This window comes from Balaenoptera musculus, chromosome 16 (assembly GCF_009873245.2).
Source record: "Balaenoptera musculus isolate JJ_BM4_2016_0621 chromosome 16, mBalMus1.pri.v3, whole genome shotgun sequence".
Lineage (NCBI taxonomy): Eukaryota > Metazoa > Chordata > Mammalia > Artiodactyla > Balaenopteridae > Balaenoptera > Balaenoptera musculus.
Window position 1 is genome coordinate 26,084,463 of NC_045800.1, and position 25,823 is coordinate 26,110,285.

At 45.0% G+C, this 25,823-nt stretch overlaps 2 protein-coding genes across 6 annotated transcripts in view; one reads left to right on the plus strand and one right to left on the minus strand.

The window, feature by feature from the left end:
• The window catches only part of NT5C2 (5'-nucleotidase, cytosolic II), a 105,880-nt gene extending 99,671 nt beyond the window's left edge, over positions 1–6,209 (plus strand). The window contains exons 12-18 of one of the 3 annotated variants that reach the window (XM_036828129.1): positions 808–915; positions 1,194–1,260; positions 1,972–2,142; positions 3,564–3,615; positions 3,732–3,792; positions 3,940–4,116; positions 4,738–6,206. In XM_036828129.1, coding sequence (XP_036684024.1) covers positions 808–915; positions 1,194–1,260; positions 1,972–2,142; positions 3,564–3,615; positions 3,732–3,792; positions 3,940–4,116; positions 4,738–4,977 — 876 coding nt within the window. In that variant the 3' untranslated portion in view covers positions 4,978–6,206. Of the gene's footprint in view, positions 1–807; positions 916–1,193; positions 1,261–1,971; positions 2,143–3,563; positions 3,616–3,731; positions 3,793–3,939; positions 4,117–4,737 lie in introns of all 3 variants that reach the window. The other 2 variants (XM_036828128.1, XM_036828127.1) reach the window with 2 other exon arrangements.
• A 3,997-nt stretch (positions 6,210–10,206) lies between these two features.
• CNNM2 (cyclin and CBS domain divalent metal cation transport mediator 2) overlaps positions 10,207–25,823 on the minus strand; it is a 147,922-nt gene continuing 132,305 nt past the window's right edge. The window contains exons 5-9 of one of the 3 annotated variants that reach the window (XR_005016868.1): positions 25,606–25,699; positions 22,672–22,737; positions 18,666–18,850; positions 16,310–18,070; positions 10,207–10,267 (exon numbers count right to left, since the gene is read on the minus strand). Coding sequence is in view for 2 of the 3 variants with exons in the window: in XM_036829146.1 (XP_036685041.1) it covers positions 17,861–18,070; positions 18,666–18,850; positions 22,672–22,737; positions 25,606–25,699 (555 nt within the window). In the remaining variant the exon portion in view is untranslated. Of the gene's footprint in view, positions 10,268–10,807; positions 18,071–18,665; positions 18,851–22,671; positions 22,738–25,605; positions 25,700–25,823 lie in introns of those variants that run through there. The other 2 variants (XM_036829146.1, XM_036829147.1) reach the window with 2 other exon arrangements.

Genomic DNA, 25,823 nt, shown 5'->3' on the forward strand with positions numbered 1-25,823 from the left:
GAGAGAAAATGTATATATTCTTGCAAACGTCTAGATTCTGCTGTTAGTTATTGCTGAGTTCTGTGCCAAAAGAACAGCTAACCTTGATACTTAGCAGAGAAGTCTTCATTCCTGTAGTATGGCCATATTTAGATTTAAGGAATACTCATTGCAATTTAGTCACTAGGCTTCTTTGAATAAATGTCATAAATAACTGTTTTGAGATCACCTAAAAACAGAGTAATGGCAGTGCTCTTTGGCTTGACCTTAAAAGGTTAATGCCATGGTTCCAGTTCAGGATGGAAGTAATGTTAAGGGGCATACCTTCTACATTAGTGCTGATTAGCCTGCCATATAAGCCAAAGACCAGCGTGCACCTGAAACCATCATTCTGAGAACATAACCGATGAAATCTGCTAATAATAGTTCCACGTCAGTTGTATACTTCAGTTCTGATGCTAATCTGCCTCTTTCTTAACCTGTCTCTTACATATTTGTTTTGCAACTCTCCTTAGCCCCTTTGAGCCTCTTATAGCCCATTTTTAGAGTGTGAGCACACTTTCTTTCATACATTATATTGCTTGAAATAAATTAATAAGTAGGTGAAACGACTTAAAATATAGAGGTTAGAGTCATTATTTATATTTTTACTTTGCCTGCTTCCAAAAGGATGTGGCTTATAATAAGCCACAATATGTTTTTAATAAAATAGTGGGATTTTCTGGTTATACTTAGTATTTCTACATTCCTTTCATCTGATTGAGATGAAACATGAGTGCTTTAAGGTTAGGAGTGATGTTTCGGCTTTTGCTGTTTCTCCCTTATCAGCCTGGGAGCTCCCACCGACCATGGCAGTCCTACTTTGACCTGATCTTGGTGGACGCACGGAAACCACTCTTTTTTGGAGAAGGCACAGTACTGCGTCAGGTGGATACTGTAAGTTGAGAGGAAGGTCTATCTGCGAGCAATTACCCTTCATGTTCCTCCTTTCCCCCACTCCTACTCCCCCTAAGGAAACAGGTATTTTTAACTTATTAGCCATATCTCTCTTTTGAAGTTAATCTAAGAGTTTGGTCTTAATCGATATAGCAGAATAATTCAAATGAATATAATTCAAAAGTGACATTCATTTGGCTGCCTAGCCAAGTAGCATTCTGGGTGGAGATTGTGATAGAAGGATAAAGCATTACAAAGTCCATATTCTTTTCTCACAGAAAACTGGCAAGCTGAAGATTGGTACCTACACGGGCCCCTTACAGCATGGCATTGTCTACTCTGGGGGTGAGTCACAGACTTCCCTTTATTTAGTGTAAGTCTTTGCTCAGACCTCATGTGAAAACTTTGGTGTCCTCCTGGCACAGTGCCACATATACTCTTTAGAATTCTAAAGATATCGTCTCCTGCTGGTAAACACTTCAATCACCTACTAATACAATAGGAGTCAGGGAGAAAGGTTTTGAGAAGTGGTCAGTATGTCCTAGTGAACCTTTGATTTTCACTAAAAGGATCAGTTTTTTCCAATCCTCCTTTTGCCTATTTGAGGCATTTTCTCAGTGTCTGGAATCATGTCGGGTGGTTCCCAAGGGGTCCTCTAGGGGTTTTTAGGAGCCCCTGTGGACACAGATGTGTATTTTGTTGGAATGAGAAGCAGTGGAACAAAGCCAACCTAATGGCAGATCTGTGATGAGAAATGGCAGTGGTAATGTTCCCTAAAGCTGAGACGTGTAGTTTTGTTGCTCTTGGGTTTGGTGATCAAGAGCTCTGGTGAGCATAGTGGAGCTAAAGGCGTTGTCTTAGAGGCACTAAAAAGGTTGATGAAAAAAGACAATGGTGAGTCTTTGTCTTTAAGAAAGGTGCGCCCTTTTTTTAGTGTGTTCCTCACATAGTTAAAAGAATAAAATTAATCTGTATTTAATGGTTATGGTACTCGGAACGCTGGTTTTTAATATGGAGACATTTATTGTTTTCTCATTGTTTGTTCCATTGTTTCAGGTTCATCTGATACAATCTGTGATCTGTTGGGAGCCAAGGGCAAAGACATTTTATATATTGGAGATCACATTTTTGGGGACATTTTAAAATCAAAGAAACGGCAAGGGTGGCGAACTTTTTTGGTGATTCCTGAACTTGCACAGGAGCTGCATGTCTGGACTGATAAGAGTTGTAAGGAGCCATTATTCTTACTTTATAAATCTTTGACATAGCTAGTTTATATCAGAATGGCCAGCTATGAATCAGTCCTCTTTGATGAACCATTACTTTGTATGCAGGGGGTCAGAGGTGGTCAAAAGATGGGGCCTTATATTTGGATACCTCCTTCTCCTATAGCCAGATATTTCACAGAAGTCCAGAATTTTGAGAGGTTATCTTGTTCAGCCTTCTTCTTGAATCCCTTTAAAGTTTAGAATATTACTGGTCTGAGTTATGTTACAGTAGCAACGGAAAGTGGACGCTGCTTACCTCTGCAGTCCCTTATTTGTTCAGCCATGCCTGCTCGTTCCAGTCTCTCTGCTACCAGCTCATAGCTGTGATTCTGGGGCACTGATGGCTCTGAGTGCTGATCACCTGGTATTTTTTTTATTTGCTCTTCTGAGAAGTAGAGAATGAGGCATTCTCTGAACTGAGCTATACTCTGCACTGAATTGAGCTTTGACCCTAGTTATGTAAAGAGGTTTGACACACACAAGTTCTCCAGCCAGTCCTAGCTAGCATCGCTCACAGTGTGGCGGAAGGTCCTGCCGCAGGTAGTGACCCTGGCTCCACCACTTACTATCTTCAGCCCTCAGGCAGGTTACTGAAACACCCTGTGCCTTAGTACCTCAAATGTGAAAATGAGGGTAACACCTACTCTCATAAAGCTGCTGAGACTTATCTGAGGCAATGCCTGCATAAAGGTGATAGAAGTAACAACCCTTCTCAACTGAGGCTCCTCATCTGAACCACAGAACAGACAAAAATGATTTGAATGACTCTCGGTTCTCCCAAAGATGGTAGATAAAGATTTGTTATATACATTGGACACATCATGGTTTGATTCTCGTTGGGGAACCCGGGTTGAGAAAGGCTAGAACACACAGAAAGCATGCAACGTATAGTGGCCGTTGCTATTGTTTGTACTTCTTGGTGGGATTTTCTGGCTAGCCTTTCATCTACATTTTCAACTTTCCACCTATAGAATTTTAGAAATCTAGTTGATTTGGTTCTGTTTTCTGGACTTGTGACTCATTCTTTTATCTAAAGATGGAACTGTTAACACTTGCTTTGCTGACACACCTGAGATGGGGTATGAATTGGCACTTTATAAGCTCAGAATCAGCATCCAGTTAGGAAAGTTGTATGTACTGGGTGGTTTTAAGTAGGAGGAAAAGCAGTTAAAGAGGAAATGCTGGCGTCATCTGCTGCCAGATTCCAAGCAGTGTCAGTGGGTTTTCCCGAAGGTGGTGGAAGGAAGTCATTTTACACACTCACCTATGGCTTTACTTTTCAGTCATATCTGCAACCTTTTACTTTAGTTGTAGCAACAGTTAAAAACTAGATGCTTTTTGATTTACTTAAAACATTTTCCTTTTTCTTCCAAACTTTAGCACTTTTCGAAGAGCTTCAGAGCTTGGATATTTTCTTGGCTGAACTCTACAAGTAAGTTTCCTAACCCTAAAAATTTCTTCCCTAAAAACCATCTACCTCTTCAGGAGTCACTTAGATGTAAGAGACTTCCTTTCTGGAGATTTTCACTGGATTTTTCTTGTCTCCAGGCACCTTGACAGCAGCAGCAATGAGCGCCCAGACATTAGCTCCATCCAGAGACGTATTAAGGTATCCAAATGGGATTTGGGAGAAAACTTCGAAAATAAACTTTAAGTGATTTCTGTATTTCTGATATTATACAGGGAGTGGCACATAGCCAGTGTTCAGTAAATATTTATCGAATGAGCTGAGCCTTAATCTTGTTCTTTGCTTTAGAAAGTAACTCATGACATGGACATGTGCTACGGGATGATGGGAAGCCTGTTTCGCAGTGGCTCCCGGCAGACCCTCTTTGCCAGTCAGGTGATGCGCTATGCTGATCTCTATGCAGCATCTTTCATTAATCTGCTGTATTACCCGTTCAGCTACCTCTTCAGAGCTGCCCACGTCTTGGTGAGTTATATAGCCTAAGGCTACCATTTGCAGTTAAGATAATGCTGTTATCTTAATGCTGTTAAGGCCAAGATCTGCCACTAGCTATCTGGCATGGCACAGGAAAGTTTAGATCATTTCTTTCTAATGTGCAAAGCCCATAGCCAGGTTACATGGTTGCACAAAAAGGAGTTTTTGAGAAAGTATGATCAAGATAGAATGTTACAGAGCTTGACTTTACTTTGAAAACGACTTGGTTTAAAAGTTGTTTGAATGGTGAAGACTTTCCTCTATTATTAGTGCTAAATGAGAGAAGTGTAGTTTTAAATTCCTATATTCTAATACTGATCTATATTTCCAGACTTTTTTGCTGTGAAATAAATAGGAAATAATAATCTCTTCTCTCCCATCTTATCCAGTTTCAGGCTATAGTATACAATGTGGGCACAGTTTTGAGTGGGAGAGAAAAGAGGATAGGCAGCTTTAGGAAGTTCTAGGAAGATACTTCAGTATCTGAATTGGCTCGGCCTCTGGTCCATTATAGGTGCTTCTGTACAGCCATCTAACAAAGGCAGAGGGATTAGGATCTGGGAGACAGCTGTTTTGTTCTGCCTGCTTTCTGAACCTCTGACTTTGTTGTAGATGCCTCATGAGTCAACAGTGGAACACACACATGTAGATATCAATGAGATGGAGTCCCCCCTTGCAACCCGGAACCGTACATCAGTGGATTTCAAAGATACCGACTACAAACGGCACCAGTTGACACGGTCGATTAGTGAGATTAAGCCCCCCAACCTCTTCCCACTGGCCCCCCAGGAAATTACACATTGCCATGATGAAGATGATGATGAAGAGGAAGAAGAGGAAGAGGAAGAATGAGGAGGAAAATCAAAACTCTGAGCGCCCATTAAACAAGTTCTGGCAGGACTCACAGGAGCAAAGGATGTCCCTGTGGGGGTCCTAGTGGGGGGTGGGGGGCTCCATCAAAGGTACATCTGGAAAGTTTCTGAAGACTTTAAAATACTCTAATCATAGGGAGATACTTGTTTTAGTTTTGTGTGTCTGCACTCTTTGCAGATGGTTCAGAATTGTAATGGAGTCTGTACTGGAGGAAAGCAAGGGTAAAGCTGGGCTGAACTGCATGCAGCTGGCTCCATCGTGGCTTGTGACACTGTTTCCTTGTCTTGTTTCATCATCAGTATGTCACAGTGTATCCAGATACACTAAGGGTGGTGCAGGGTCTCAGAGTGGAGCAAGGAAGACAATGGGAAGAGGTGATCCAAAAACGTTGTTATGGTACAAATTGTGCTCTTATTCCAAAACCCATCTTTTTCAGTGCATTGCATAAGTATTGTATATTAGTGGAGAAATATATTATTTCCATTATCAAATGTAGTCTTCTGTTAAGGTCAAGGTTCCTTTACAAGCTTTTAAGTGTCCTCAGTGACTCCAGTAAGGCTGCTGTCAGTGGCTTAGCAGAAGTGTTCTCTACTTGCTGTAGGGCTGGTCTGGAATGGACTGCAGCAATTTCATTTTGAGGCAGAAGTCTTCATCCACTTCTACATGTTTTCGATTGATGATAGCAAAAATGCTTATTATCCAAAAACATAGTCTTTTTCTCATCTCGGATAAATCTATGGAAAGAATTCAGCTGAAAGAGGACAAAGGAGCAAGCCACCCGAAAAGAAGAGAACCTCCTTCTTATATTACACCATAACGGAGTAAAATTCATTAGTGTGGGCCATATAGTGTGGCTCATGCCACCCCATTCCAGCCTTCTGTATCCTCTTGCTGTATTTCAAATTCAAGCATAAGAGGGCTTTGTAAGCCAGAACCTTTACAAAAACAGAGGGCACAATCAACGTGGATAAGTTCACTTCAGAATCCCAAGTGAAGTCTCTCCTTGTTGTTCAGAACAAGAATGCATCATCACTGTCTACTTTAAGGTATTACGACTGCCTCACAGAACAGTGAAAGTTGTTACAACATTTTTCACAGTGGTGTAGACTCTTACTTTAACCTTCATATGTTTCTTCCATTCTTACTGTCATTTGTCGACACGGGAGGGTAGATTAGCTGCTCTAGAATTCAATAAAGTATAATATTTCTAATACTGACTTTGACCCCCTTCCTGTAGCACAACTATAGTAACTGCTGGTCTTCAAGTGGGTTTAGGTTTTTTTGTTTTTTTGTTTTTTTAATTAATTAATTATTTGTTTTTGGCTGTGTTGGGTATTTGTTGCAGCACACGAGCTTTCTGTAGTTGCAGCAAGCGGGGGCTACTCTTCGTCGCAGTGCACAGGCCTCTCACTGAGGTGGCTTCTCTTGTTGCGGAGCACAGGCTCTAGGTGAGCGGGCTCTAGAGCACAGGCTCAGTAGTTGTGGCTCACGGGCTTAGTTGCTCCACGGCATGCGGGATCTTCCCGGACCAGGGCTTGAACCCGTGACCCCTGCATTGGCAGGCGGATTCTTAACCTCTGCGCCACCAGGGAAGGCCGTGGGCTTAGGTTTGACTTAGTGATATCAATTTGACTTTCTCTTAAAGGAAATATAGTCTAGCATGATTAATGGCTAAATTTATAGCACTTAAATAGGCCTCAGTTTTTTCACGGAAAGTTTTTTGGTACAGGACTACGAGGTGAGGCTTTCTTTTTTCCTTTTTTAAAAATCATTTTATAGGTAGGGAACACAGCTCAGTAACTTAGCCAAGGCCATATTACATCACCACTTTCAATGTGTAGGGCTTTACACTGTCACAACATTCTGTTATCTGTTTGTTAGGAATTTATGCTACTTTTAAAGTATTAGGTTAGAAATGCTATTGCAGGGACTTCCCTGGTGGTGCAGTGGTTAAGAACCCGCCTGCCAGTGCACGGGTTATGGGTTTGATCCCTGGTCCGGGAAGATCCCACATGCCACGGAGCAACTAAGCTCATGGGCCACAACTACTGCGCCCGCGCTTGCCTAGAGCCCGTGCTCTGCAACAAGAGAAGCCACTGCAATGAGAAGCCCGCACACCACAACGAAGAGTAGCCCCTACTCAACGCAACTAGAGAAAGCCCACGTGCAGCAACAAAGACGCAACGCAGCCAAAATAAATAAATAAATAAAATAAAATAGGCAAAGTATATAAATAGAAAAAAAAATGCTATCGCAGATAGCAACTAGATACTGCTCCTGTTTTAAATTTTCTCAAATGTTTGTGATCACCCCAGCTATTAATTATTCTCATTCAAGATGGAGATGCTGCCCAGTTTGACACTGTCTTCAATATTCCCAAAGCCAAATAATATCTGACTGACTTATTACAACTACATGGCTAACTTAATAGTACCTTTAAATATCTCCCCTGTTAGAGCAAGGCCCAACATGATCACGTTGCTTTAATCTACCACCCCTTTTGTTTTGTTTTATTCACATAAGATCTTATCTAAGAGTTTCTTTTCAACTAGATGAGTCTCTGGTAGTGGGTCCAAAGATTGAGAAGTGAAAAGCACACACCTGGAATAAGAATTCCACTACTGGTTACAGCTTTCTTCAGGACCACCAAAATATATTTTAAAGAGCTAGGATTCCGTAAGAGTCTAAGGCCCAGAGCAGAGCTTTTGCTTCTCTGCATATCATTCCTGTTAGAAGAGTGCTGGGAAGTAAGTGGTCCATGGGCAGGGACTCAGAGCAGCTGTAACTGGACTTGTTAAAACATGAATATGAGTTTCTCTCTGTTGCTAATAATTAAGGAAGCGAAACATAAAATTATAATTTTCCGTTAAAAAAAAAACCCTAAGGTGTTTAGACTGAGAGGAAGCTCTCCCAACTCTTTTCAGAACTTCCTTCCTGGGTATTGGGAAAACACCACTTAGTTTCAGACTTTGTGAGGCCCCCGGCACCCTAGTATATCCAGCAGCGGTCAGAGGCACAGCAGACCACAGCCCAGCCTCTGCAAGAGGCCTTGTCCTGTGCATTCATCTCTACAGAGGTGGTCAGGTAAAGCTCAGATGGTGTATTTTAGAAAAGTTACTTAAAGCCAAGAAAGTTTAGTGTTCTGTTCAGACCTTAAATTTCCTACCATAAGCTCTGTTGAGACCTAAAATAAGAAAACAAGCCCTTCAAGATACCCTTTCTAAGATGCTTTTAGGAAAAGTGGGTCTTAACAGAAAAACTTAGAGCTACAAATCCTTTAGACATGTTAGTATTGTTTTTAAGCAACCACTTTAAAAAGCCACTTGCAGTGACATGTCAGATTTAAAAGTACTTTGTCCATGTTTAGATATTCCTAAATCAGATTTATTTATTTAAGAAATATTTTGTCAGCAACTTTAAAGCCCTGCAGTTTTTCCAAGGCTGCCAGAGCATTTAAAAATACTCTGCTTATTCACCACAAATAGCCTGAGACAAACAACTGCATATCTAAGTCTGCATTAAGAGTAGGAGCCTTGTCCACATTCCATGTTATGGAAACTATTTAACCTTTCTTTGATGGTGGGAAAAATGGTAACTATGATCTAGCTATTGCCATACACTTAATCCCAGATCCTCAGTTCAGTAGTTTATGTCTCAATACTTAGGTTTCTCATGACATTCTTTCTTGGTGACTAGAGCATAGAGCTATTCTTAAAGTTTTTCCTCAAATGGAACAATTTCAAATGATACACAGCTTTGGGAGGCTCTGAGAATGAAATCTAGACCATGGAGCTACCTGAGCAGCCTTGAAAAAAAGACCGGTGCACAGCCACCAGAGAGCAGGGAGGACGTGCACGTGCACAGCAGCCGGGACGCAGAGCCGGTGACTTCCAGGAATCCACGTCGTCCCATCTCACACCTCCACGAACGGAGAAGGGGCACTGCACGCTGTTCTCACAGCTGAGCATGTAGGAATAGCGGAAAGCAAGTCATCTACGGAGAGAATGCATTGGTTTACAGAATGAACAAGGCAGCTTTTCTGTTTAACCTGGCAATCTCAACCATTTCTCCCCTGGCCTCAGACACGGTGTCTTCATCCCAAGTCCACAACTGTCTGACTTGTTCCCACAAAGGTATGCAATAAAAACAATAGTTTAAGTCCCTCTAAAGAGCTTTAACAGAAAAAAGTCCTCCCGACTGAACACACCTCATCTCAAACTTGTCGACTCTTACGGCAAGTGTAAGTAATCTATTTTCTAATTTAAAATGACAAAAGTTTTTGGTCTGGTCCCTTTATGTTCCTTCCTATAAAATATCTTTGCTCCATTTTATTACTAGAAAAAAGATGGGTTAGACAGATTGGTTCATGAATCAAATTAGGTACAAATATTCACCCAAATGCTCTGCTCTCCCATTGTGCTCTTCCCAAAGCCATGTCTGGCCAGGGCTATAGATGAGGCCTGAAGAGTCTAGGCCAAGATAAACCTCGTCATACACACTGGAGCCCAAGCAGCTGAGTGCACGCACAGTCTTCACATGAAAGACAGCAATAGTCCTTCCAAGTCTCACAAGTTCCTGAGATACTTGGCAAGAGCACTTGTCATGCAAACCTTCCCACCACTGAAAAATGTTTATTAAATGTCCAGTCTTTGAGAGAGGGTTTGTACCAAAGGTAATCTTTAACTTGTGGGTATACATATTTTGAAGCAAGTAACTTCATTTTTGGACCCACTGCCCTCAAGTCAATGATGTAGCAGAATTGTGGCAAGGAAGCTGGCTTCATCTAAAATTCCTGCCATGTGTTGGCCTACTGTTTGGGTGCTTCACAATCACTCATACCCTAGCAGGAAAAGCACTCTGACAAAGAACTCCTGTAACCGATCCCCCCTTGCATCCTTAGGCCTCACAATCATCTACCAGGGGAGATGGCATGCCACCAGAATGTCACAGAGAGGTACTATAACCATTGCTTTGTTCTGGGACTTTTTGAAAGAGCAGAGATGTGAGGACCTCAGGGAAAATGATACAACAATCATACAAAGAAGCCAAACGTTTATTAGCCATCTCATGTAATTCAACTTTTTGGCTTTAATAAGGAATCATCTCTCTATTAAACTGAATTACCTTCAAAAAGTGTGCTTTCAGAAATCAACTCCAGGCTACAAAAAGGTCGTTCAGTTTGTACCAGTCATTTTCTCTACAAGACCGTCTGATCACTATCTGTGTCCTCAGAAGTGCTGAGTCGAGAAGAGGCGCTGGGGAGCATAATCTGTTAGACGGAACAGAAACCCCAGAGCTTTTTATCATGATACAGCTTAGAAATGAACTGACGTGTGGGCAACCCCATGGATGCAAAGGGAAGGCTTAGGCAAATCTCATCTTCACAATAGGAAAAATCACCTTTATTTCCCTTGGAGAGTTTCCTGATTTGAGCTCAGGACTCATCTAGACAAAGTGAGTAAGGCAGGAAAAACTAAGCAAAGCAGCCAACTGAGAGGAGATGTGCTAGAGAGAGAATTCCTTTCCCAGCACTGCTTGCTGCTTTCTGCTCTGCTTCTAACAGGCTCCCAAGAAGATAATACTTCACTGGAATGTAGATCTACCTTGTTCCACTTTCGAGAAATTGGGGGTGATGACTGGGGAGGTGAGAGCACTGGTTAGGTCAGGAAGTGTCTCAGCCAATCTTGTCAGCAGTTCTTCACTAAAATGTCTCCATCCACAGGACTAGTGTAAGTAAAACAGACCGAGAACATCATGGTTAAAACAATATGGTAGGAAAAACAAGGGACCAGTCATCAAGAGGCTCAATTCTCAGAAGAATGTAAAACAGAGACTAAGAGTAGAGGGAAGAAGGATTCCAAAAGAATGTGGTCTAGGAATAGATCACAGAGGGGCCATGAACCTCGACCGGAAGATCTTCAGAGTCTGGTCACATGAGTGAGGAGGGTAGAAGGAATAGAAGGGACAATGGAAGAGGATGTGGCTTATTAGATTAGGGAACGTGGGAGGCCCAGTGAATCCTGAAGAGCATCTGACCATGACTCACCACACTCATGCCCAGTGTTTTTAACTTGAGGGTGGACCATCTGTGCCTGCTGCAACCATTCTCCTAGGCTTCCCATCGCAGAGAAGGATCTGCAGAGCCACTTTCATCTTTAAGAGCCAATTGAGAGGCTTGAATGAGGCCTCTGGTCTTGCCTAGGAAAAAACAGCTTAGAGATTTGCCAGCTGAAGTGTGTGTTATTAGTGACTTGAGTGGCAAATGTCTGGGGCAGTTTGAGTGGATAGCCCCAGTATCTTTATCTAAAATGAACTGAGGGGGGACAGATTACAATCCTCGAAAAAGAGAACACACCCCTGGCATCGGCTGTACCAGGCTGGAAGCTGGAGGCTCAGTTCTAGCACCCGCTTCTCTTTTAGCATAAGACTTGGTGGTGTACGTCCAAAGGAAACGCCCTGCTGTGTTGCCATGCCGACCACCAATCCCAGCTTTCCCACCAGGCAGGGGACCGAGGCCAGTGTTGCATAGGTGACAGGGGGAAGAGGGAACACACATTCGCTAGAAGGGTGAACAGAAATCATTTATCTAAACAGAATAATAGAAATGAACAAAAACCTTTTAAAACAATCACAAAATTTACAAATAAATTGATACAAAATAAATAGGAGAGATTGTAAATCTACAACATCATTTGAATTATAAAATGCATTCATTATGACAATCAGCTCATGAAACCTATACATGTCATTTGTGCTTATTTAGGTTTATATACACAGCTCTGGGTACTGTGTTCAGAAAACTTCACTGCTACAAAGCATGAAATGTACACTATGATACAGTGAGTAAAGGCTAAGGAGGATGGAAATCAGACTCAAAGCAGGGTCTTATTTGAGGCGCCAAGGCAGCGTTGGCATTGGGCCTCAAAACCAAGAAAAGGCATATTAGAAGCCCAGGTGGGCAGGCAGCTTCCATGGTCCAGAGAGATGGATTCTGCAATCCAAGGTGGGAATTAGAGACCATCACTGTTGTGGGACCAGGCCACCAACCTGGCTTGGGAGTGTGGGAGTGAGGAAGGAGGCTCTGGCCTCACAGCCACGCTGTACCATTACCCAGAGAATAGACCCAGTCACCAGGAAACCACCTCTAAAGTATTTCACGGAGGTACTTGAGAGGCCCTGCCATGAAGTAAAGACCTGCCTCCATCCTCATCTCAAACACTTGCCATCAGGAATAGAGGTGGGCCCAATAAAAGGGGCCAGGACACGAGGACCAACATAAGAGCAGCAACCTGTTTAAGACAAAAGCAAAACCGCTCCTTCTCACCCACTTTAAAAGACAACAGAACCCTAGGCTCCATGGATGAGGGGCTCCAGAACAGATCTCATCTTAGTCATAGACGATGTGCTAACAGTAGAGGCATATGTACATAATAAATAATAATATAAAATAAAGCATATACATTTGTGGACTTAAAAGAACTCCAGAAACAAGAAAAGTCAACGGACTGACACACTCCACCTTCACAGTAGACTTTAGACACGGGGAGTAATGAATCAGGAGCGAGGCTGGGGCTCTCTGGGGAACAAGAGTCCTGAGGCCTTACTTTTCTCCCTCTCCCTTCTGCTCTGGGAGCCTGAAACCAGCTGTTTATATCCAAGGGGCCTGGGCCTCCAACAAAAAGGGCAGGCACTCAAGGCCCACCAGGTCCATTTGATAGTTCTCTGCAGGGTGAGTCTGAAGAGGAAGCTGGCCCCAAAAGAAATCACTTCTCGAGTGAATCCATGTTGGTCAGATGTGGGCAAATGCTGGAAGATACCCTGCCAAGTGAGGCAAAACAATACTCCCAGTCATTCTTCCAATTCGTTTATGTTTAATACCCAGTGGGTATTGAAACTTGAAAATGTGTACTCACTCAAGTCTTATAGTATGTGTTGGATCTGTGTACATATAAACCTCGGCATACAAACTCCTAGAACTTTACTCTCTTGCCACTTAGAACCTTTGTTTCCATGTTGCTTCAAGTACAGCCTGATACTTAAAATAATTCTTCTGAGATGACGTCAGTGGCTCTAGCCTATACAGTGAGAAAGCTTACTTGAGCCGAGACAACCACAAAGGTCTGAAAAGCAAAGACGGTCCCCAGCCCAAGACAGTGGGAGGAAAGCTGCTCCAAGCTCTGCAGCTGCTGTGAACTGCCATCTTCCTCCTGTTCTTAGGGCTGACCAGGAGCCCTGGCATCTTCAGCCAGGGCAGAAGGAAAAGCAGCATGTAAGCACTCCCTGCAGGAGGGGTGCCCGCACGTGCTGGAGGAGGAAGGCCCACTGCCACAGCCTTGAGCAAGCTTGGTGCGCGTGCCCCGAACATCCGCAAACCGAGGCAAATGAACGTCATCCTAGAATCCTCTGAACTCATCTCTCCTATCAGCCCACGCAAATACAAAAGAAACGTGGAAAGATAAAAATTTGCAAATGGCCCTGAGGTATAAAAATCCACTGAGTAGGTTGCTCACTGATCCATTTACATGGGAGAAGTTTCTGAATCCCCAGATCACTTCCATATTGAACTCTCTAAATCCCTCCTAATTCTGGGCTAACCTGCAACCCACCAAGATGCCCTTGCTGGACAGAAGCACCACTAGTGCAGAGGCCGGAATAGAACCACACCTGACCCAGGACAAGAGCCTGTGTCCTCAAGGAAGAGAGTGAGCACTGGTGCCTCAGAAGCCTCCACTCCCTGAACTGCCAGCTCAGCCTCGCAGTCTTCAACGCTCTGCAAGAAAAACCGTCTCCGGGATCAAAGCTGAGAGGGGAACAGTTCCTGCTCTCGTGCTAGCAAGGAGCTTGTGTCATGTGATATGCACAAGCCAACCCTCCCTGGTGGCCTCCTGCTTAGAATCCCGGGGAACAAGGTGAGCACCTTCCTGTGCCAGCCCAGGTGAGTCCTCTGCCTGGGCCGGGCCCTGGGGAACACTGGAGGAATCCTGGTCTCCTGGCCCAGGAAAGGCAAAGATGGTCAGATCCCTGGCTGGTTTTTCAGAAGATGACGGGGTTGGGTTTTGTTTTTGTTTTTGACCAGCCAGGACACAGGTTCAACTGGCCAGGGCCTACTTAGGTCTGCTCCTCAACCTGAGGTAATTTGAGGACAGAAGTTCATGGTCCCTGCTAAGCCCAAATTCCCGTTGCTTCATTTCCTAAGGGAAATGCAATTCTACTTGTATCTAGCACTATTTTCCTAGACTTGGAAAAGCTGGACCTTTAGTTGTATGGTACTGGGGCTAGCACAAGTAAATATATTCACAGTTAATGTTCCATATTAGTGTGAAGTTTTGCATTCAACATTTGCACAAAAGCTCCTTGAAATATTAGAAAATGGCAAGATGCCCTACTCCTCCCACTTGGGGAAGACAACCCTGTCAGCATGGGCACTGAGCTCTCTTCCAGAAGTGAGGTGAGGAAGGAGGGGAAAAAAGAGTTACATGGGGTGCCCTTTCACATTCAAATTATGTCAGAACCAAGGCTTAAGCTAGTTGATTAACATCCCAGTTTCCATGCACAAATCTTAAGGTTCTGTTTTCCTAAGAGTTTAAACATATGATTTTAGACTTGCCTGATGCATGTGAAACAGAGAATTAACGGGAGGGAACCTCTAAAGCAGTAGGAAGAAAATCTCCCTCATTTATGAAGAGAAAGCAGATTGTCTCAGGAACACTTGGATACTAGGAATCCAGTTCCAGGAGGAACCTTCAGGATGCCAGAGTGGCTGCTTAGGAGTAGGAGGAGGCCCTGTCTGGTCCCTCAGAGCCAGGGCTGGCAGCAGGGGCCACTGAAAAGGAGAGCGAGGCCCTGGCCTGACAATGGGGCTCCCACAGAATCCAGGACCCCGGGCCCTGTGTCTGCTCCACAGCCCACTCGCCATCCACGCTTACGAAGCCTGCAGCCCTAGGAGAGGACGAGCCACCAGTAGTGCTGAGGACTGGCCGCTGCACATCAAGATCTCAACTATTTGATGGTCTTTCTCTGCCTTGCTCCCATTTACTTGGTAGACATGAACTGCATAGACCTTCCCCAAATCATTCTCCTGCTGCCCCACAGAAGCCATGAGCCAGCATTTCTCCTTCAACAGCCTAAAGTTAGTTTCTAGAAGGAAAGTGGGGGGCCTGAAAGACGAATCTGTCGCCACTCAGATATTGAGTGTTACCATCTGAAGGGTCTTGAGCCTTCCCCAAAGCAGATCTAACTGTAGCCAAATGGTAGCCTTCATTCCTTCAGGGACCAGACAGGATTTATTTGGGATTCCCTGTTGTTATAAAACAGTGTGAAAAATCAAAGGTAAAGAGTAGTTTATAGAAAATAAATAAGAACTTGGGAGGCTAAAATTTCGTCCTCCAGGAGCCCTACTGCAAAGCCCCCCTGTGCCAGCTCCTTTATAGAGAGAACTTTTCAAAAAGCCACACACTGAGCAGGTAAGACAGTATGGAAACGTTAACCATTTCTCCCTGAAGTCAAGGAGCCAGCAGCTGGAATCCTCTCAAAAGGGCTTTAGGATTCACAGAGCAGCAGTGGGGCTCCAAAAAAGATCCAGCACAGTAACAGTGATTCCAGAGGCTCCTTCCAGTAGCAAGGCGCCTGGAGACGGACTGCGTGTGGAGAGGCAGATCAAAGCAGATAGGCCAGGGGAAGCTGACGGGTGAAGGTCCAGGAGGCCAGAGGAACCACGGCTTGGCAGCCCGGCTCCGCCAGACCACAGGGACGGCACTGCTGTCCCGGCCCAGAGCGTGGCGTGCTGGTTGGGGCAGAAGCCTCCTCCCCCAGCAAGGCCCGGGTTTCACTCTGTTACAGGGAACTCTCTCTCTCATTTCTGCGCCCCCTACAGATAATCCCAGTTCCCGTGTCATGTCATACTGACGTTGTGCTCAGCTAGACGCATCTTAAGAAAGTGAGACCTTTACACTTGGATGGGTTTGTTTATAAAAGCAAATACTCACAGTACAGGGTCCCACTAACGTCAAGCTCCGCGGTGGGAGCACCATCCCACGGTGCTGTGATTTGGGTGCCAGCAGCAGGCCACTCAGCCCCTTGAGGGGGCACCCGGTGACTTCTACCAGGTGAGACCAGTACTTCCCTAAGGGGCACAGCACCTTCTGAGGAAGATGCTCCAGGACCAACATCCCAGGGGAGACACTGCACCAGATGCGCACATGACACTGGAGCCACCGAGCTGCTCACCGGGAGGCAAGCCCAGCGTGTTGCTGGTTCTTTCCCAACCGCAGCTCCCACCCGCCAGCGCCCAGCCTGGGGTGCACAGTCCTACCTGGAGGAAGGAGAAGAAACTGCCGCTTAGCCCCAGGGCTTCCCTTCGTGCAGTGAGACCCAGTGGAGAAGATGCTATCTTCTCGCCTAGTGACTGGACGCAGCGAGGACTGACAGGTCTACATGAAAACTGTGGTCAGTAGGAAGTCATTTCAGTGTACGAATGTTGCCGACAAAATGCACATATCCCTTGGGTTAACACTTAAAACACAGATAAGAGAGTTAGGAATTCAGTCACTCAAGAAATACCTCCTGACATTAATTTCACTACACGTATGAATTTGATAGGAAAACAAGACAGAGACACACATGAAATGGCCACAACACACATTTGGTTTCTCAATCCCTGTTTGGGGCCAAACTGACCCGGGCTGTACGGGCAGCCTCTCTGGCGTGGGCCACGTCTGAGGCGGGAGACACAGAGGTCCTCAGGCGGGGACACAGCCACTGCTGGGCCCCGCAGGCCCAGGGACAGAGGGGAAGGGGGCAGGTGCCGGCAGTCCCCAGTGTTCCCTCCTTTAGACACATGGGTCTAGACGTGCCTTCTCGGCAGGGCGCACAGAGCACAGCTGGAAGGTCCGACTCCTTTTCTGACAATGACATACATCCCAGCGGGAAGGGCAGGAGCGTGGACTCCACACCACGAGTTTACTCGAGGGCCCTGTGGAAGATTTCCATTTGGCATCTGTGTAGCAGCATCTTGGGTTAACGAGCAAGGACGGGGCGGTGGGTGACGGCGCTCTGTAAGCTGGGGCGGAAGAGGCCTGGCTGAGCTGGAGATCCCAGGCTGTGGGAATGTTGGGGTGAAACCACCTCGCCTCTTGCAAAGATAAACCATAGGTTTAAAATTCATTAACATTCATTTTGGTGATAAAAATTCCTTAGAGTGGGAGCAAAATCACATTCCAAGCAAATGTTAAACCTTTCTGAGGGAAAGGGACACCGTTAAACATTAACTTAAAACAACACTGAGCTCAGAGAGGCTGCGGGTCCCTGTGCAGGCTCCACCCTGCAGGGCCAACAGCCTGGGCAGGTCTGTGTCATTCATCCTTGAAGTTCGACAGCGACACCCACTGGGGCACAGAGGAAGGGTGCCCCTCCCTGGGGCAGGGGCCAAGGAAGGCCACTGGAGGGACAAGTCCATCCTTCTAAGGTTACATCATGGGGTCACAGCAGAGTTCAGACAGAACAATTTAAAACTCTGCAAAAGACACTTTTTAAAAACATGATCTCTCGGAAAAAAATAAATCGCAACAATTTTCAACTTCATGCAAATCGAGGGAGGAGGAGAGTGGATAATGATAAAAGGTACAGCTGCAAAAATAAACATGATTCTATTTGGGCGGAAGAAATTCATCTCCATAATCTCGAATGCCACGCCCTGGCTGTCGATTTCACATCTCCAGTTTCCATTCCTGCCCTCCCCGGCCTCCTCTGCTGCTTCCAGGAAGGGGACAAAGTCTTTGGTCTCAGGATGGTGCAGGATGCAGCATGGCACACAAGCGCACACTAATGGGATTCACGGTCAGACGCGGAGGCCGAGGCCGGTGCTCTAGATGGCGCCTTCGCTGTGCAGGCTGTGGTTGGCCTTGCTGTGCGTCACACAGTTCTGTTCGTTGAGCAGGTTGGCCGTCTCGTCTGGCAACCCGTCGTGCAGCTCCGTAAGAGTCAATTCAATTTTAGTGTTTTCACTGTCTGAAGACTGAGGAGTTTTGTCCATCCGGGATGCCATCAAGGCATTTTGGTATTGCTGTCTTGAGATCTGAGGCCAGGAGATGGTACAGAAAACAAACCGAGATCATGTTTATTTTTAGGCTCTCTTGTCTCCACATGGTATTTATTACACCTTACATCCCCCGAAGGGCCCCTAGCAGTTGCTCTAGAAGAAAACCATCCTTGAGTATAAACTGAACCACTTTTTAAAGTTCAAGTTGATTCTAGTGAACAAGTCACTTTTTGCTGATATATAAGCCATTTCCAAGTTCTGTCTCGACATTTCACAGAGACTAGAAAATGGCTTCCATCAGCTAAAGCTGGCTCATCCCCCCAAAGCTATCTTTATTTCAGCCTAAGAAAAGAGCCCCGTCTCTCGTGAAGACCGGCTGGAAATGTTTACTCATTTTCTCACCCCCTCCAGCTCTTGTTCCCTGAAAAAGCCACATTTGACTTGGCAGCTCACTGGACAGAGCCAAGGAGACCGATGTTCTTCCCCAGCCGGAGTCAGGGCACAGGAGCTGGAGGCAGGGCGCCCGCAAAATGACCAAGGCAGGCTCGGCGCAGAGGCCGCAGAGCCAAACGCTCTCGGTGGAAGCTGACCGCCGCCTGCCGGGCCCTGCCAAGCCGTTGTCTCCTCTTACCTTAACAAACTGGAGATCGGAGAGGGCTCGCACCGAGTAGTCAGGGATGTAGACTTGGAGGAACGAAGAGCTGAGCTGATTGTTGCTGCTCCCCAACGTCGGCGTTATCGCATCGATCCGGTCACCGCGACTGAGAGAGTCCGAGTGATTCAAGCCGCATGGGCGAGGAGGTGACTTGTTTTCACCTGGAAAGGGAGAAAAAACCCAACCGCCTTTTAAGTGAGGTAGATGCAACTCAAAGCTCTTTATTTTCCCAATAATAATGAATAGACAAGCTCAATCAACTTATACCAGATGCCTCGGCCATGCAGCTCAGCTGCAGGGTCTCCTACAGCATGCTCACGGCTTCTCCTGCAACACGTTCCTGGCCCCGTCCACGCCAACAGACCCAATCCTCCGAGTTTCCAATAACAAAGACCCCGTGGCTGCACACTGTGTCAGGAGCACAGGCCGGGGAGGCGAGGTCCGAGACACAGAAGCTACTTGATACGAAACATGGGCTGTAGGAAGGCAGCACTGCATTATTTTGCCAGAAGCAAAAACAAAGGACTCTTGAGAACGTTCATAAATCAGTACATGTTTTGAAAGGGATCAAAACGCTTCTGTCTGCTCATACCATACCTGGCAGCCAAACCTGTTATCTTTGCCTGTGACCCCAGTAAAATCCCTGTCAGGCAGCCCGAGGACATCTCAGGATTGTTAAGAACCCTGGAAGACACCAAACCCTGAGACGGTTTGATTAGGTCACCTTAGGTGCTGGAGGAGTCTTCAATGAGATCGACAGTCCTCTTTCATTAAAACAAAGTGAAAGGAAATCCAGGTGAGTCTAAGTGTTGCTGCTTTTAGAGGCATGTTCACCATAGCTTCTAATAAATTTCATTAAAAATAAAACCCACACCCTCGCCAGGGCTTCTTCCATTTTTGCTTTTCTAGTCAAACCTATTGCACAAATATCAACTGGGTGCCCACGCTGAACTGCACAATGTCACAGGATTGAAGGGGACCAATTCTCCCACCTGATGGTTGGCTCCTCTTTTCAATGTGTCCCTGACTGGCTCTCGGCTGGTCCCACCCTTCAACTATGGGAAAGTCTGTCATCACAGCCATCAAAATCTGCTTCCCCAACTTCACTCTCCTCCACTCTGTGGAGATCTACTGAGTGCCTTCCATTCCTCTGCTACTTGGAATAGCCCTTAAAAGTCTGAAGACAGTTAAGTCTCTTCCTCTCTGGGCTAAATGATTCAACTGTTCACCTCACATGTTTTATCCCCCCCCCCACTTACCCCATCCCCCATCCTGACCATTGTCTGAGAGTCCATTCAGCAAACGTCCCTCTCTTTTTTTTTTTTTTTTTTTAGGCCACGCCGTGCTGCATGCGGGATCTTAGTTCCCCAACCAGGGATCGAACCCGTGCCTCTTGCATTGGGAGTGCAGTGTCTAAACCACTGGACCTCCAAGGAAGTCCCAGCAAAGTCCCTCTTAAAATATGACATGCAGAACAAAACATGGCAAGTACTCAAGGAACCTCATATGGCGAGTCCCCTTTCTCCTAAAATTTTCACGTAACCACTTTCCCTACAATTTTCATGTCATGAACCAATTTTCCATTGTTAGTCAAAATTAAACTCAATAGCAGTTCCTCTTGTTGCTTCCACTTATCTATGAGAACAAGGCAAATTAATTTATCAGATGCTTTCTATTTAGCAGATGACCCAACTTTGATCAGATGACCCAACTTTGCTAAGCCTCAGAGTCCCTATCTGTAAAAGGCGAATAGTAATAGCACCCACCTCGTAAGGTCTTATGGAGATTCAAAATGAGATAAGGTATATAAAGTGCTTAGCACAGTGTCTGACACCCAGTAAGTACCTGATAAAGGAGGCTTGTTAACATTATTATATTCTTTCCCGTAAGTGTCATCCCAGACCTCTCCACCACGTGCCTACCCTCAGGATCAAGCTACTCTGTACTTGTGATAACTTCCCACAGGCTGATGGATGGAACAGTCTGTGAAACAAGGGATCCCACTGTATCCCTGGGCTTTAGCCCCAAATCTACAGATACTTCTGAGATGGTGTTCCCTTCGGTGGGTTACAATTTAAGGTTATAAAAACAAAACGTTTAAAGGGCAATTTTCTTATTGATCAGACCCTGTGCATGGCCAGATCACCGTCTGAGGCCTTAGGCAGTGCTTCTCAATCTCCTGTTATTTTCTCCTGAGGAGGATTACAGGGCAATTTCTCTGGTCTCCCAAAGTATCTAGACTCCCAGTCAGCTTCCTCTCAACCCACTGCCCTCTGTTTTCTGAGAGGTGAACCCTCTCCTTTGCCGGGAACCCGCTGCCTGGCATTACAGCCACAGTCTGGAGCAGCAGACTGTTTTCCAGAACCTCTTCTGCAACTCGACAGGAACCAGCACAGTCACCTTTCATCGGCGTGTGGGGAGATGTGCGAGTCTTCATACCAAGGAGGACAAAGACTTTAAGTGGCCACCTCCCAGTGCAGGTCATGTTTTGTTGTCAAATTTATGTGCCAAGGTTTTATGACAATAATTATGAAAAAGACTTTCAATTTTAATTCCTCTTATGCCTTCTCAGAATTGTTTTCTTTGTTTTTTTGTCTTGGCTTATTTTATTCATCCTACCTAGGGATCCTTTCATTTGCTAGTAAGCTAGAAAGACACAATAAAGAAACATTCCCAGCCTCCTCCCTGAGAGCCACCAGGCACCGTGTGGAACTGGCTGGAAATCACTGGTGTAGCTCAACCCCCATTTATCAGGTATCATATTACCGTAATGCCAGCACCTCGAAGGCCTGGACCCACAAAGTGGATTTTCTCATTACTAGATCAGATGGAATGGGCAGAACTAAGAAATCTCTAAGTTCTACGGAAAAAGTAAGACACAAATGACATTTCCGTGAGTTTCGGCCAAAAGTCACTTTACTTCAGCATCTGTGACATTTTAAATTGGTAGCAGAGGCCAGCAAATAAAATGGGGAGGAAACAATACAAACATACATATAAATACATATTTATGTATACATATATGTGTATACATGTATATCCTGTCTGCTGATTTGATTCAAATAGCCCCATGAGTAATATCTTATGCCCAAACACCCGCAATTTTTTTTAAGAGCAAAGACCTGAGGGAATATTAGCTTCTTTCTAAGACAAGTATTGCCTCCTTTGCCGAACATCCGCATTTTAGAGTTTTGCAGAAACTGGATTATGAAATGCAAATCTCATCAGTCAGATTTTAAAATATAAGCTGTATGGAACAAAATAAATACAGAAAAGTTGTACTACCGAATAGGAAAGCCCAGCAATTTTAATTAAAGAGAGATTAAACCTCTGCCTTTCTTTTTTAGCAGCTGGACATATTAGCCAGGCATGACCATACTCTCCTGCAGGGCAATAATCAAGCAGCTCGTTAGGAATGTTGCACAGTACTAATTTCAGAACAAAGAGAGCAAGACAGGAGAAGCGGGGCCACCTGCCCGAGGAAGGGTGGAAATACATGCACCTTGTTCACATGGATGCCACAAAAAGGACCAAAGAAACAGAGATTTTGGGGCCTCACCAAGAAAAGTTCATAGTCCTTCAGCCTTTTGGCTGAATGTGTTCTGCGGAAGAATCCTCAGGTTTGGGGCTTCTGCAAATTCCACGCACCATGACTTTGCTGAGGTCACCAAAAGACCAAAGGGCAGCCTCGCAAATCCAAGGTCAGCAGTGTGGATGGGTCACGCAGGGAACCCATGTCAGACCCACTCTCCCCTTCCCAGTTTCAAGATTCCCTTCCCATCTCCCAAACCCTTTGCGCATCTGTTGTGGGCTTATGCTGTCCTGGATAGCTCACTATTAGTCACAGAACCATGGAGTTTTAGAGCTCAAAGAAGAACTGAAAATGGCCTTGACCAAATAAAGGGAGCAGACCCGGCCAGCCGGGCTTTGGTGGGGTCAACGGAGGCGATCAGAATTATGAAAAGGAAACATGCAGAATTACCTGGAGAACCTGCTGCTAACAACTCTGTTCTGCTGACAACAAAGGTACGAGACAGGGACAAAGGAACTGAAAAATGGAGAAAAACAGGGTGAGACCACGTCAAAAGGCAAGAAAGGAGCTCTCTGTAATCAGGGGACAGGAGTGGATACCTGTTCTACCCATAGGAGCGTTCAGTTCCGGAAATGCAGAAGCCTATATGATATTAATAAAAGTCAACTGAACACACACTGCTTTCCAGGAAGAGGAATATAGGGAGGCTGAAATCGGGAGAAATCCTACTCACACGCTGCTTTACTAACCTAGAAATCTCTTAAGCCAGTAAATACCCCATTGCAGTTTATAGCTCAAAACGTGCTCTTAAGGACTTCAATCACAGCTAGCCACGCAAAAGGGGAGCTTGATTCATCAACTGCCCCAAGAGCGTGACCCAAGCTGCCTGTGCCAGCACCTCGATACCTGTTCACTGCACAGCCTACAGCGTCCCTATCTGTGGCAAAAAAATTATTCAATTCATTTACATTCTTAATTGGTCTGATTGTAACTTTGACCAGATGCTTTGAAATTTCACAGTATTCCATAACAATTCAAAGTATTAGAGGAAGGTAAATAAAGAATATCATATACAGATTTCCTGGGAATGGCAGACCAAAGTCAATCAACATGCCCTACCAGGCAGGGGTCATATTTTCTGGGCAGGTTTTTTTTTTTTTTTAAATTGAGGTATAATTGACAAATAACTGGGCCGGTCTTGATAACTGATTACTGTAGGGTCTTTCTAGGCAATCAACATTAATAAATAGAAACATTATCTTGGGATTACTGTACTTATTATTGCGTCGCAATGAATATACAAAATCCCAAATCCTCAATGTAAAGTCAAGTAAAACGCTGGACCTTGAAGTAAATAAGATGCCGTTAATGAAATTCCCTTCCTTCCGAGCATTTCCTACCACATTAGGTAGGAAATTGCAGTCCCACACACTTCCTATATGGAAGGCCTGCTCTTCAATTCCTTTCCTGAATATGATTTACCCTATATAAATCCATGGTTTATTATGAACTGGGCTAATATTTAGGGTTCAAGAACTAGTGATGCATAAAAATGTACAAGTTACTCCTCTAGCTGTCCTTTCAAAGCCACCTTACATACCTGATTCTGCTAACCCGGGGCAAATTTGAGGGTGGTTGCCAAGCAATAGTCACAATCTCAACACCTACTTGTGTTATACAAACATTTTCCTCTTGTGCTTTAAAGGTGACAAAATACTGTGTGAGTATCATCACATTCTATTCTTCTAACAGCCACAGGAGGTAATCTTATACCCTTTTAATAACGAGGAAGCCAAGGGCCTTTCTCAGTCAGATAACCCATAAGTGGAACTCAGGCTGTCTCCGAGGTCTTCTTGGCCTAGTTAAGAATCTCCCCGTCCTCTCACTAGCAGTGAAAACAGAAGATCACCTTGAAGTTGACAGCAGACACCTACTAATTAAGTGGGGTTAGACAGGCCTGTGTTCACACTGGGTGCTAGACAATGGGGACACTGGCCCATGTGACTCAAAAGCCTGCACCAGGATAGTGAGCAGATGCATCGGGGACAGGGGAGGTTTAGAAATGTCAGAGAATTCTTGACATTTCCCTGGCTTTCTAACTGTAACATCTCTGGGCGCCTGAGACATTGTGTGGAGCAGTAGCTGAGGGCCAACGTCACAACACAGACTTGTCTGCAGGTGTCCCCTCCCCCTTTTGAGACTGGTTTTCAGAAGTGACAGCATTCTTTTAGGATCGGCTATTTTAAAGTTTGAGGTTTATAAAAGGTTATTTCCTAGCACAGCATGTCGTTTGGTATTTTGGCCACAAGGTGGTACTGCAGCCCCTGTTTACCTGCCTGCCCTGTTCCAGCGGGGATAAGGTAGCAAAGCAAGTGGTGCAAAGAGGAACCATTCAAGTCCCATCCCAGAGGTGAGCCAAGTTCCTACTAGAACAGACACCGCTTTCTGGCATCTTGTGCTCAGAGCACTAGGTCGATACCCCGTGGCACACCCACCCTTAGTTGGCTGACTTTAACTGGCCAGCTCTCTAGTTGAGAAGAGCCGGCTGTAGGCAATGGATATATATTAAAACCTCAACTATCCTCAGAAAAATGCAAATTGAAAAACGTCCAGAATAGTTAACATCTGAAAGAGTCAACAGTATCAAGTGATGGATATGGAGCCACTGGAACCCCGGTCAGCACGGGCAGGAGTGTGACTGCCTCAGCCACCCTGGGAAACTGTGGGGCTGCAGCTATTAACGCCGACCCCGCCATTCCCCTCCTACACATACACCCAACAGAAACGTCTTCACCAAAGGACGCAGACGGTGTCACAGACACACAACTCGGAACAGCCCCCAAACAGGAAACTACTCCAGTGTCCTTCTGCAGTGAAAAGAATAAATGCATTGCTGTATATTCATACCATGGAACACTGTACAGCAATGAGAAGAAACAGAGTATAAGCTCACACAGCAGTACAGATGAGTGTGACCAGGACAACACTGGGTAAAAGCCGCCAGACTCAATGCAATATGTCCTGAATAATTCCATTTACCTGAAGTTCAAAAAGAGGCAAAACTAGTCAATGCTTACAAGTCAAGACAGTGGTTACTTTGGGGAGATAGTGACTAAAGGGGAGGGTGGGGCGAGGGTTCTCTGGGGTTGGTGATGTTCTGTCTCTTGATCTGGGAGCTGGTTTACACAAGAGAGTTCAGTTTGCGAAAATTCATGGAGGTATATATGTATGATGTGAGCAGTATTTTTTGTATACATTATACACTTCAATAAAAAGTTCAAAAAGTAAATAAACAGGGTTAGCCGGCAGGTACAGAAAGATGACAGTACAAGGGCGTTATTTCCTAAAACCTAGCCCTGCCCTGAGGCTGAGAAGGAAACTCACCTGGGGAGGCTGTAAGGGCCATTACACCATAGTATGAAAAAGCACTGGCTTCAAACTTCATACCTTCTTTCCCAGCTTCTACTTCCACTTTCCCCTGTGAAAAGAAAAAAGGGAGCATGTTCAGTCCAATTACATGAATTTCTTTGCAAACTCTATGCAAGATTTAGTCCTTCCTCAGATTTTTGTCTAAACTCCTTTCCCAACAATCCCAAGGAAGT